The sequence below is a fragment of the Bacillus rossius genome (genome assembly GCF_032445375.1).
Source record: "Bacillus rossius redtenbacheri isolate Brsri chromosome 4 unlocalized genomic scaffold, Brsri_v3 Brsri_v3_scf4_2, whole genome shotgun sequence".
NCBI classification, from domain to species: domain Eukaryota; kingdom Metazoa; phylum Arthropoda; class Insecta; order Phasmatodea; family Bacillidae; genus Bacillus; species Bacillus rossius.
The window spans coordinates 8,014,611-8,027,194 of NW_026962011.1; the positions used below are offsets into that span (position 1 = coordinate 8,014,611).

At 39.9% G+C, this 12,584-nt stretch overlaps 1 protein-coding gene across 1 annotated transcript in view; it reads left to right on the forward strand.

Annotated features, from left to right (window-relative positions):
• LOC134542291 (uncharacterized) overlaps nt 1–12,584 on the forward strand; it is a 48,864-nt gene that overhangs the window by 12,302 nt on the left and 23,978 nt on the right. The window contains exons 7-8 of the mRNA XM_063386440.1: nt 6,424–6,607; nt 7,839–7,935. Coding sequence (XP_063242510.1) covers nt 6,424–6,607; nt 7,839–7,935 — 281 coding nt within the window. The remainder of the gene's footprint in view (nt 1–6,423; nt 6,608–7,838; nt 7,936–12,584) is intronic.

Here is a 12,584-nt window from a genome sequence, read left to right on the forward strand (position 1 = left end):
CTATGTGACTACGAATCTTCAAGTTTACGAGACTGCGAGGCTACAGAGCTACGAAGCCTCTAGTACACAGGTTTACGTGACTGCGAGGATACAGGACTACGCGACTTCGAGCCATAAGGTTACGAGATTACGTGACTACGAATCTTCATGTTTACGAGACTGCGAGGCTACAGAGCTACGAAGCCTCTAGAAAACGAGTTTACGTGACTGCGTGGATACAGGAATACAAGTCTGCATGAGTTCTTGACTACGAAGCTACTCGTCTACAAGGCTCCAATTGACACATCTGTCTTCGATGGAATTTTCTCTTTTGCTACATCTACACCATCAGCATTATGTTATAAGATTACAAAGCTACTTGCTTACGTAGCTTCAAGTCTACGAGGCTCCAATACATCATGACTACGAGACTACGAGCCATGAGGTTACGAGACTATGCGATTGCAAGTCTTCAAGGTTACGTCATCGCGAGGCTATAGGACTACGAAGCTTCCAGAACGCATGGTTACGAGAATGCATGACTAATTGGCCGCATGGCTACGAAACTTTATGTCTCTGACTACAATAGCACTATTCAGTGGTGAGAGTTAATTTATTTCATGCAAAGGTACTTGCTGCAAGCAGTTCCACTTTTCAACATCAGATGACGTCACGTTTTGCTTGCAGGTAAAATAATATTTATTTATTTTATGCGGGATGCGGGTTGTTCACTATCGATCGCATAAGAAGAATGGCATCGATAGTCTTCAAGGAGAAGGAAGTTCGTCCTTCCTGCTAGTGCTTCTCAGATTTCTCACGGTCCGCCATCTTGGATTGCGACGTCACGGCTGCCATCTTAGATGGGTGTGACTTTGACCTTTGACCGAAACCGCAGGAATTATCGCAAGCACACGGATTAACCATCAAAATATATAAGAATTATCAGGAGCACACGGAGAAAACCATCATAATATTGGCAAGAATAATCAGGAGCACACGGAGAAAAACGACACATGTTTTCTTTGATATCATAAAATTACAGAAAAAAAAATATTTAGAAATAAAAAAAATTAATAAAAAAATTTAAAATAAAAACAAAAAATACATAAAATTCTGGCTTGTACTAGAACTCTATCTTTGCTCAGCAATGATAAGTTTACAAGCTAGCAGAATCTATTTATGTATTTTTTGTTTTTATTTTAAATTTTTTTATTAATTTTTTTTATTTCTAAATATTTTTTTTTCTGTAATTTTATGATATCAAAGAAAACATGTGTCGTTTTTCTCCGTGTGCTCCTGATTATTCTTGCCAATATTATGATGGTTTTCTCCGTGTGCTCCTGATAATTCTTATATATTTTGATGGTTAATCCGTGTGCTTGCGATAATTCCTGCGGTTTCGGTCAAAGGTCAAAGTCACACCCATCTAAGATGGCAGCCGTGACGTCGCAATCCAAGATGGCGGACCGTGAGAAATCTGAGAAGCACTAGCAGGAAGGACGAACTTCCTTCTCCTTGAAGACTATCGATGCCATTCTTCTTATGCGATCGATAGTGAACAACCCGCATCCCGCATAAAATAAATAAATATTATTTTACCTGCAAGCAAAACGTGACGTCATCTGATGTTGAAAAGTGGAACTGCTTGCAGCAAGTACCTTTGCATGAAATAAATTAACTCTCACCACTGAATAGTGCTATTGTAGTCAGAGACATAAAGTTTCGTAGCCATGCGGCCAATTAGTCATGCATTCTCGTAACCATGCGTTCTGGAAGCTTCGTAGTCCTATAGCCTCGCGATGACGTAACCTTGAAGACTTGCAATCGCATAGTCTCGTAACCTCATGGCTCGTAGTCTCGTAGTCATGATGTATTGGAGCCTCGTAGACTTGAAGCTACGTAAGCAAGTAGCTTTGTAATCTTATATAATAATGCTGATGGTGTAGATGTAGCAAAAGAGAAAATTCCATCGAAGACAGATGTGTCAATTGGAGCCTTGTAGACGAGTAGCTTCGTAGTCAAGAACTCATGCAGACTTGTATTCCTGTATCCACGCAGTCACGTAAACTCGTTTTCTAGAGGCTTCGTAGCTCTGTAGCCTCGCAGTCTCGTAAACATGAAGATTCGTAGTCACGTAATCTCGTAACCTTATGGCTCGAAGTCGCGTAGTCCTGTATCCTCGCAGTCACGTAAACCTGTGTACTAGAGGCTTCGTAGCTCTGTAGCCTCGCAGTCTCGTAAACTTGAAGATTCGTAGTCACATAGTCTCGTAACCTCATGGCTCGTAGTCGCGTAGCCTGGATGTCTTGGGACCTCGTAGAATTGTAGCCTCGCAGTCTCGTAACCATGCGTTCTAGAAGCTTCGTAGTCCTATAGCCTCGCGATCACGTAACCTAGAAGACTCGCAATCGCGTAGACTCGTAACCTCATTGATCGTAGTCTCGCAGTCATGATGCATTGGAGGCTTGTAGACTTGAAGCTACGTAAGCAAGAGGCCTTGTAATCTTATAACATAATGCTGATGGAGCAGTTGGAGCAAAAGAGAAAATTCCGTCAAAGACAGATGCGGTAACTGGAGTCATGTAGACGAGTACCTTCGTAGTCAAGTACTCTTGCAGACTTGTAGTCCTGTTTCCTCGCAGTCATGTAAACCTGTGTACTAGAAACTTCGTAGCTCTGTAGCCTCGCAAGCCATGTATAACTCGTAACCAGCTAGATCATTTTAGACTCGTAGCCACGTGGTCTCATAGTCTCTTAGACTCGTAGAATTCTAGCCAAATATATATATTTGGAGTTGGTGAGACAAAAGACAGTTGTTGGAGCCAATGACTGTAGGAGCCAATGACTGTAGGAGCCAATGACAGATGGAGTCACTAGACTGATGGAATCAATAGACTGATGGAATCAATGAATAATGGAGCCAATGAATATTGGAGCCAATGAATATTGGAGCCAATGACAAATGTGCGGCCTTTTTGTAGATGGTGCTGCCTTTTCGTTGTCGGTGCTTCCAAATGCGCTGCCTTTTCGTTGTCGGTGCTTCCAAATGTGCTGCCTTTTCGTTGCCGGTGCTTCCAAATGTGCTGCCGTTTCGTTGTCGGTGCTTGCAAATGTGCTGCCTTTTCGTAGTCGGTGCTTCCAAATGTGCTGCCTTTTCGTTGTCGGTGCTTCCAAATGTGCTGCCGTTTCGTTGTCGGTGCTTCCAAATGTGCTGCCTTTTCGTTGTCGGTGCTTTCAAATGTGCTGCCGTTTCGTTGTCGGTGCTTCCAAATGTGCTGCCTTTTCGTTGTCGGTGCTTCCAAATGTGCTGCCGTTTCGTTGTCGGTGCTTCCAAATGTGCTGCCTTTTCGTTGTTGGTGCTTCCAAATGTGCTACCATTTCGTTGTCGGTGCTTCCAAATGTGCTGCCTTTTCGTTGTCAGTGCTTCCAAATGTGCTGCCTTTTCGTTGTCGGTGCTTCCAAATGTGCTGCCTTTTCGTTGTCGGTGCTTCCAAATGTGCTGCCGTTTCGTTTTCGGTGCTTCCAAATGTGCTGCCTTTTCGTTGTCGGTGCTTCCAAATGTGCTGTCTTTTCGTTGTCGGTGCTTCCAAATGTCCTGCCGTTTCGTTGTCGGTGCTTCCAAATGTGCTGCCTTTTCGTTGATGGTCCTTCTATTTTAATGTTGTTTTGACTCTAGTATTATTGTAAATGGTTCTTGATTTGACTAGCGTTTTATTCCATACGGTGCATGTATATAAGCGAGTCCTAGACAACAGGACGCTCAGTTTGTTACTGACGTCGTCGGTGTAAGGATCACCTAGTTTGTTTCTTCTGGTGCATTAATCACGTAATTACCTGTTCTTGCGAACTCGATGGTATCTTTACCGACTTTAACGACGAACTCGATGGAGGTTGTACCATCGTCTACGGGAACCTTGACGACAGCTACGACGGAGAAGGAGCAGATTCCATTGACAACGTCGATGTCAACACTGGAGGAGATTTCAACAGATGTGATACCACCAGCAGAAGATAGCTTAATGACTACTGAGCTGGATGTGCAGGAAACCACGACGATCGACGATACGACCTCGATGGAGACTTCAATGGATGCTGATTTGACAACTAGCGAACATCGGTGCTGTTATTGCGACAAGATTTTCTCAAACAGCAGCAATGCTCGGCGACACGAGAGGAGCGAATATGCCAAGAACCTATATCGTAAAATGTTTGTTTGTGAGAAATGTCATAAGCAGTTTGCCAGAAAAGATAATATGAAAAGGCACATGAAGGCATGCAAAGGTCCTGCTGTTCGGCAGAAAGTAAAGGTTTTGTCGCAACAACGATGCATCGATGTGCATAAGAGAATGCCTGGAAATGGTACTACTGTTGTAACGCCTGTATCTGGATCGGGTCTGAAAGGATCGTCTTCATCACCACGGTATCCTTGCAGCTACTGTGATACGTCGTTCGCATTTTCCCATGATGCACGAAGACATGAGCGGAGCAAATGCACGAAGAATCCATCTCGCATGAAGTTTCGATGTGATGAGTGTCATGAATGGTTTACTCGAATTGATAATTTGCGACGACATGCGAAAAACTGTAAAGGTGAAGTCCGTGTGCCTACTGCTGAACTACCTGCAGAAATTTCGACTCCTCGGTTTAGGTTGAAGGCTCGTGAGCGTACAAGCAAGAAAACCGATGTGCAGCAACCGATTGGTATGACGTCTGAACAGGAAAATAAACCTAAGACTGTGTTCGGAGCATTACAAGTGAACGATAATGGCTTCTACTTGGCGCAGTCTGCATTTCGTGGAACATTGAAGGACTATTATTATTTAAATACGTTAGGTGAGTCGAAAGACATTTGTAATTTTCTTGATGATATCAGAGAGGACATAATCAATCAGCTTACTGATGATGTAGCAACAAACGGACCTTTGAAATATAACTTGTGGTTGGACTGTATATATGGAAAGCCATATCCGTTCGATGACAAAGTGAAGAAGTGTGCATTCAAGACATCGGCTGCAGTAATTTACAGTTCTAACGATGTGAAGCAAACTGTTAAAAACGGTATCCAGAAACTCTGTCAAGAAGAGGTGGACTATGTCTGTAAAGGTTCTGGCTGGACTCTGTCTAGTATAAACCGATTGGAGCTAAGAATTAGTCATTTCACACCGCTGCGGAACTAAATGATTATAAGATTGCTGGCTTTCGCAAATGATCCTGTAGTAGAATAGAAATTATGTAATAAATATTATGTTTGTAAAAGAACTTGCAGTGTTTAATTCCTCGAACCTGTTACTATTATGTTAAATTGATGTTATATTTAATTTTTTTTGCATCATCCAAGATCTAACCGAGGACGGGAATCGATCGAATCAATATGTAAATTAATGAGTGATTTATTTAATGAATTTTGAAAGTTTTCCCGAATTTCTAGCTAAATAATTACGGATTTTCAAGATGGCGGCCAAATGACAAGATGGCGGGTGTCACAGTAATAAATTATAACTGCACTCTAGCGGATACGAATTAAACTAACATGTCATCGGCGCACTCTAGCCGACGATACAATGATGATGGCTTCCAGCAGACGAGGACAAGATGGCGGACATGACGTCATACTACCTGACGATATATATATGCTTTGAAAAAAAAAGTGGTGGGAGCCAGTATGCCTGCAGCCACCGCGGGGGAAGGATCGGTCGCCATTTTTTTTTTTTTTTTGCACTCGTCGGGTTTGAACCGAGGACTCCGAGCTCCGTGTCGTAAATATATGTTTTTTAAATATTTTATTAAAAAATTTATTATTTAATTTTTTTATAATTTTTAAATTTTTTTCATTAAAATCGGATAATAAAAAAGTTAAAGATGGCGGCCGTAACGGAAATTGCAACGGTGACGTCATAATTCAAAATGGCCGATAACACAATGCCGGAATGTTCGAGAAAACACAATGACGTCATCCAAAATGGTGGATCCAAGATGGCGGATCCAAGATGGCCGCCGGGGTCAAGGTCAAAGGTCATGGTATCCTTATTCCTAGAAATGGCTTAACTGAGGCTTGAGTTAAGGATGCTTAAGCCTATTTTAGGAATTGGTGTTCTTTCTAAGGCAAAAGACATTTGTGGTTTTTTGAAATCCTAATTTTTCCTCGAAACGGGAATTTTTCCCTCGAAAACGGGAAATTTTGAGTCATTTTGAGTCATTTTTGAGGAATTTTGAGGAATTTTTGCCGCCGTGACGTCACAAATCCAAGATGGCGGACACCGGCACCGGCACCACGCGCCGGCGCCAGATCTAGTTCCGTCATTTACATACTACTATCATAGCCATGTGTTGAACCAAGTTGTATTGTATATTTTATTGTAGTATTAGAAACTATTTTGTTTTGGCAACTGGTTTACAAAGGAATCTTTTTGCAGAAGTACAGCGTGTTGGTGTTTCTTTCGGCAGGTGTCGTACAAGAACAGCACGGAGACGGAGCCGTACCTCCTGCAGCTGCCGGGATGCGACTCCCTGTGCCCTCTGGACCAGTTCGTGGAGCTGACCAAGGAGGTCATCCCCGACGACCTGGACACCGAGTGCGCCGAGGAAGCAGAGGAGGGAAAGGAGTACCAGTTCGAGGTGCCGGCGAACGGTACGTCGTAGGCTGGTACTGAACCAATCAAGCCCCGAGTTTTCCAAAAATTAGATCACGTCTTGGAATATACTAGCTCTGGTACCTGGCTTCAAACGAGTGTTGGTAAATATTATTTTTTTGACAGAATAAGGTTTGCTTTAAGTATCACTCTAAAAACAATGTATTAAATAATGTCTAGGTCCAAATATATTTTTCGTTTCAGGGCTTCAGATTAAAATGTATATGATGAACACCATGTCGATTTGAGGGCAAAGATAATTAAAGAAAAAACATGATTATTATCCGAAAAGTATGTTCTTTTGAGATAAATATATAAGAGACTAACTGATGTTTGCTACGGCAGTTTACACGCAGGAAACTCTCGTACAGCTAACGACCGCACCTCGAAATTAAAATATTATTATTATTATGCAGATACCCCTTGCCATGGATACAAATAAAGCTTCAAAACTGCAATTTCGAAACTATGTATACATACACGAAGCTGATACGATTCGCGCACCATTGTAAGTTGATTGTAGTATGTCAGAAACTTTCGCCATGGTGCCAACAGCAACTCTACAATGTTTCCATTCAATCGGATAAACGAAGCGTGAGCCCATAGAATACGAACACACAAATATTAACTTGTATATATACTTAATATAGCCTATAAAAGCCATCTGAGGTAGGTTCATAACCTAGTATACTTTAAGCGCACGTGTGCATCACGTGCCGTCTCGCGTGTAGGCGCCGGCTAGACACGGTTATTTTGAAATTACATTAAACGTCTGGCTCAATGTAAACCAAGTAGGCAGTTAATTTGGGCCTTTTCTACAGTTTTAGACACAAAATTTTGCATTTTATTATGTGAACCTAATGTTTTATTTGATTAAGCGTAACATTTGTCCGTCTGGAAAAATGTTACTTAGTAAAAATAAAATAATTTTTTTTTATAATAGGTCCAGTAGTTCTTCAGTTAACTACTTGCATAAAGATTTCTTTAAAATGTTTCTTAAAAATTCAAAATTTAGAACTAGAAAAATTAAAATAGCAATGTTCTGAGATTTATTTATTTCTCTGATCAAATTCAATAACGGAGAAAAATACTCTAAAAAATTTTTATTATTTTGTTTACTGAACAAACATGAAAATATCCTGCAAAAAACAGTACAATGAGAGTTTATTGTCCCACGTCATACAAATTATTTCTCCTGTATCTTAATGTGATTATTAATTTGTTTTCCAGCTATTCTTCCTGAATGGGAGCATTGCTTCGAAAAACCGAAAACGCAGAATGAGCAGTTCCACGTGATGTCATTCATTGTTCCAGCCAAGAGGATCTCGTAATGTTGAAACTGGATGCGTCAAGCAAAATCTAACTTGTAACGCATTACTAATAAAAACATTTATTAAGTGTAACTATGCTTTAATATCTTATTTTTTTAACCAGCCCATACCACTTCTTTTATCTCAGTTTTTCTATGAAAAACCTTTTTGTGACCACGACCAAATGTGTTTTCTAAACTTCTAAATTACTATATATATATATATATATATATATATATATATATATATATATATAATGACAATACAAAAAAACTTTTAATTTGCTACATATCTGTTTATTAGTCATAACAAAACTTAATGTCAGTAGTAATAATTAGTTTCGTGATAACTACAGAATTTTTGTATCACAAAATATTCGTTAGACTGGAAATTTATATATCTATACAACTACACACACACACGCAATAGCTGAAGTACCAGGAGTTGCTTGGGCTAAACACATCTTGAAGAGACTTCTTTTAGTCAAATAAATACTAATTTGGAAAACCACGTTCTCACCTCTCAGTAGATTTCTATGTATAAGGAACATGTATTACATCCTTATACATTCTATGTATAAGGAACATCCCTGCAGAGTTTCAAGCCCGTAGGACGGGTACTTGAAAACGGGAACTTTGATCTTTAATGGCTCAGCAACCTCCCCCCCCCCGTCCTCGTAACAACACCTTGTGAGCTGATTTACGTAACTTACATTCTAAGCGAATGCCTACGTAGAAAAAGGAAAATACGTGTAAGGAAAATACGTGTAAAATAAAAAGTTTGCATGTCTTATAGTTCCTGAAATTCTAGATGAGTTAGCTTGTGAGTCAGTGAGTAGTATTTCGCTTATATACCTGTATATAGATAGTTGAAGCCACACCATATAATGTTTGTAGCCTGATGATGATTATGATGATACCTTGACCCTCGGACACTCGAGTCCAAGTACAGTGGACCCCAGGTAACGCCGCGGCGGTGCAAGCGCATGGACGATTAGTGTCAATGTGATTCTACGATGGTTCCTCGTTGCCTTCCGTAGAACGAGGGTGAAGGGATAACTCACCACCCAGTCTTGGACCCGAAAAAAAATTTCCCGCAGGTGAAATATCCCTGCCGCGGGAATAAAACCCGGTGATTTTAGCTCGCCAGCCAGTAGCTATAGTCACCGACCCTAACGGGTGGACTTAAGTTGACCAAAGTGCAAAAAATAACCTCAGAAGGCGTCAAAAAAGTTAGAGTAGCAGTCAGTACACTGTTAAAAATCTTCGCCTTAAATTAACGAAGATCGCTTGTAACAAATTATCCAGGTAACGTTGAAGATTTTTCGTTATTTTCATAGGGAGGTACCAAGTTCCCTTACTTCGAAAATGAATACACAATAATAATCTTTGTATACATGTATACAATCAAAACATTCAAAAACTGTTTAAGACTACTGAATGAAAACACTCAGTTATATCGCCAACGTGTGTGCTTATGATGGTTATACAAAAAAATACAGGACTCACAAGTATATATACGGCGTTGTTTCTATGAAGACCGAGTTATCAGAAATTACAAAGAAATCTTCATTTATTTCAGGTGAATGTTACGTTGAGATGTGCATAAAATTTCTTTAATTCCCAACAGTGTAGACATAAAGTGATTTGTTCGAAATGTAAAAGAAACGAGACTGTCGCTCAAACGACTGTCGTTCTACTGTCTGTCGGCCAAACGATTTTCGGTCTACTGCCGTGCCACCAGCAGATCAGCTCGTGGTGCTCCCACGCTGCCTTGACACGTGCAGTTTTTTTTCCAGCTTGAATTCGCAAGTGTAAGTCAGCCGCCCCATGAGTGGCGTCACAACTTTCACCTCGCTAGGTCGAGAATAGCTGGTCCTAACGCAGACTAACTCAGGGCACCAAAGCTAGTTTCGCTTTCACGCGACACGCCGCCAGCTTGCCGAATACACCAAGCCCAGAGCTTTACGTTGCACTGAGAACAATGTTTGGTTTCAGGAACAATGTTTGGTTGCAAATACCCGGAAATTTCACGGATTCGCCTGGCCTCAGGGCAGAAATGAAAGTCATAGGTGTGCTGAACCCATGTTTGCTTTCCCATTTGTTGATTTATTAGCGAGAATATTGTTTTCCTTGTTTATTGGCATTCTAAATTCTCTCACTACTCTCTTAGCTGGACATCGTGTGCTCACGGTCGTAGAAGGACGTGTCCAAATAAACGTAGTCCAATCATGAACACAGTGCGAGTGTGTAAATGTTTCCATTCTAACTTGCGACTAAAGGAAAACCCAAAAATTTCCGTATCTCTAAGGACGAGTCTCTGAAATCTATCCGATAAAATTCGGCTGCAAGTCCATAACTAGAGACCGGAAAAAATCACGTATTCACTTCGCGGTATGCTCGAATCCAAACTCGTTCACATTCACGCTGCTTGAGTGAGCGGACCACAATGTCCCCGAAGTTCTCTGAGCCAATGGAAAACACTTAACAAAAGAATTATCAAATCTCAAGCATCCTGGTTAGCAAATGTAATGAGCCAGTAGCCAATGAACAGGTGGAATGTTCCGAAGTACTTATAGGATCGTGCAGTCTATCCTAGAGGTTATTGAAAACGCGAATTTTTCCAGGATATCTATTCATAAAGAAAAAAAAGGTAAAACATATATTCGACATAAGGTCCTACTTGATTCCCAAGTTTATTTGATGAAGCACTAAGCGTCTGGATAACGATTAACTAAACAAATATCTAGTTATAACCATTGCAAAACTTGTCTCTGCTTTACATGTTTTCATTTAAATAATTGATGAAACATGGTGAGACAAAAATGTTTAAGAAATGTATCTGTTACCCCCCTATTATTTAAAATTTATTTTAGGAGAGCGACAAGTGATGTGGTAGTTGCAGAACTTTGTTAAATTAAGCATTATCGATACACTTAGTATTCCATTTTAGATCGTTTCACTAATATTTTCAATAAACCCGTTGATCAGCTCCGACTTCAACGGCGTATAAAAAAAATGTCTGTACTTATATAAAAGATTATAATGGAAATCAGTTGCCATTAAATAATTTCTAACACTACAAGAAATATATTGTAATTTTATACAACACGTATCTATGGTTGTTTTTTGATATATGAAATACGTTTTTCGAGATACTACTGAGTATTTTTCTTACGAAAAATTGTCATAATTTTATATTTCGATTGATATTTAATTCAGGCATAATTGTTTAGACTATCGAAAAGAAGTAGAATATTCAATAATTTTATTTTGCTTATTTATGTGCGAAGTTAATACAAGAAAGCTATCTAGAGAACTTTTTACAAATAAATTTAACTGTTAGAGGTACTGGTACAATCACAGAGCATAAATTCCCGGGAAAGAATCCGAACCCAGTATTACTGCGATCACTTTTTTTTTAGTTGTTTTCATGTAAATGTACAAATATCTATAATTTTGCGTGTATTTTTCTGGTCACTTTACACTAAAACATGACAGTGTGATGAAAAATTACCAACGAGCGTATCATTTTACTAAAAAAAGTTATAAGATCACTCGCCTTCAACCAGAACGACCAGTCGCAAGTTGGGAAACGTGGCGGGCGTATCCGTGAGCTAGGGTTTTCTAGAGGTACTTCCATTTCTCCCATCCATCCATTCCGTCGATGCTCCACTGGTATCTCATCGTCCCTCGTCTGTAATGACCTCTATTAGGGAACCACGTGAGTGAATTAAAATGAAAAGAATATCCGCACATTATTCCTAGCACGATGCAGGATCAATGAGGATTGTATGAGGTGTCAGATGGCTGCCCTGAAGCGAAGCACACAGGCCTTTTTTTGTTCCGTTCAGCCTGTGGAATGCGTGGGGTGAATTGAGTTGATGTGTACCAACGGTGTAATGTACACGGAGAGTAGAGCGGGGATAACCAAGTCAAAACCCGACATTCGCAATGTTGCGATATTGCGAAAATTTCGGCTAGGATCAGCAAGAGTTCAAACTGAGATTTATTCGTTAGTTTCGAGTAGACTGATAACTAGGTCTACCATCGCAGCCATATGAAGAGGGCGATGTGAAGTACGATATGTAAAATTAGCTTAACACAATTTCATCTGCCACGTCATCACTATATTAGCCGTCATTTTTGTTTGTTTTGGTGTGTAAACTTCTTAGCTCTCGGTATATGGTATTTGGTAGGAGTAGGTAATTTCGTAAATAGAATGGAAGTCGATTGGAACGGATGTGTATCTAAACACGGTGCTGCCATCTGTGGAAGTCTCAGAAATCTCGAAAAGATGGTGGACCTGCGTGATTCATCATATATATTGCTTTCATAAACTTTGCAGAAGTTACACCACGCCTAGATATTAAAAATTAAACTTTATAATAGTACAATAATTATTCTTTACTAGTTTATGTTATAATTTATAGTCATAAAAATAAATAATATACACATTAAAACCCTTGTCGATGGTAAAAATTTCTCTTCAGGGACTATTTCAGGATTGTATGGATGTATTCCTGTACATTGAAAACCTTTTTCTGCAAGAACTGGCGTTGCAGTTTTGATCCAGGCCTTATGGAACAGTTCCCCAAAATTGAACTTGCTGAGTTTTCCACCTGGTTGGCTATGGATATACTGCGTGGCTTCAGCATGATAGTATG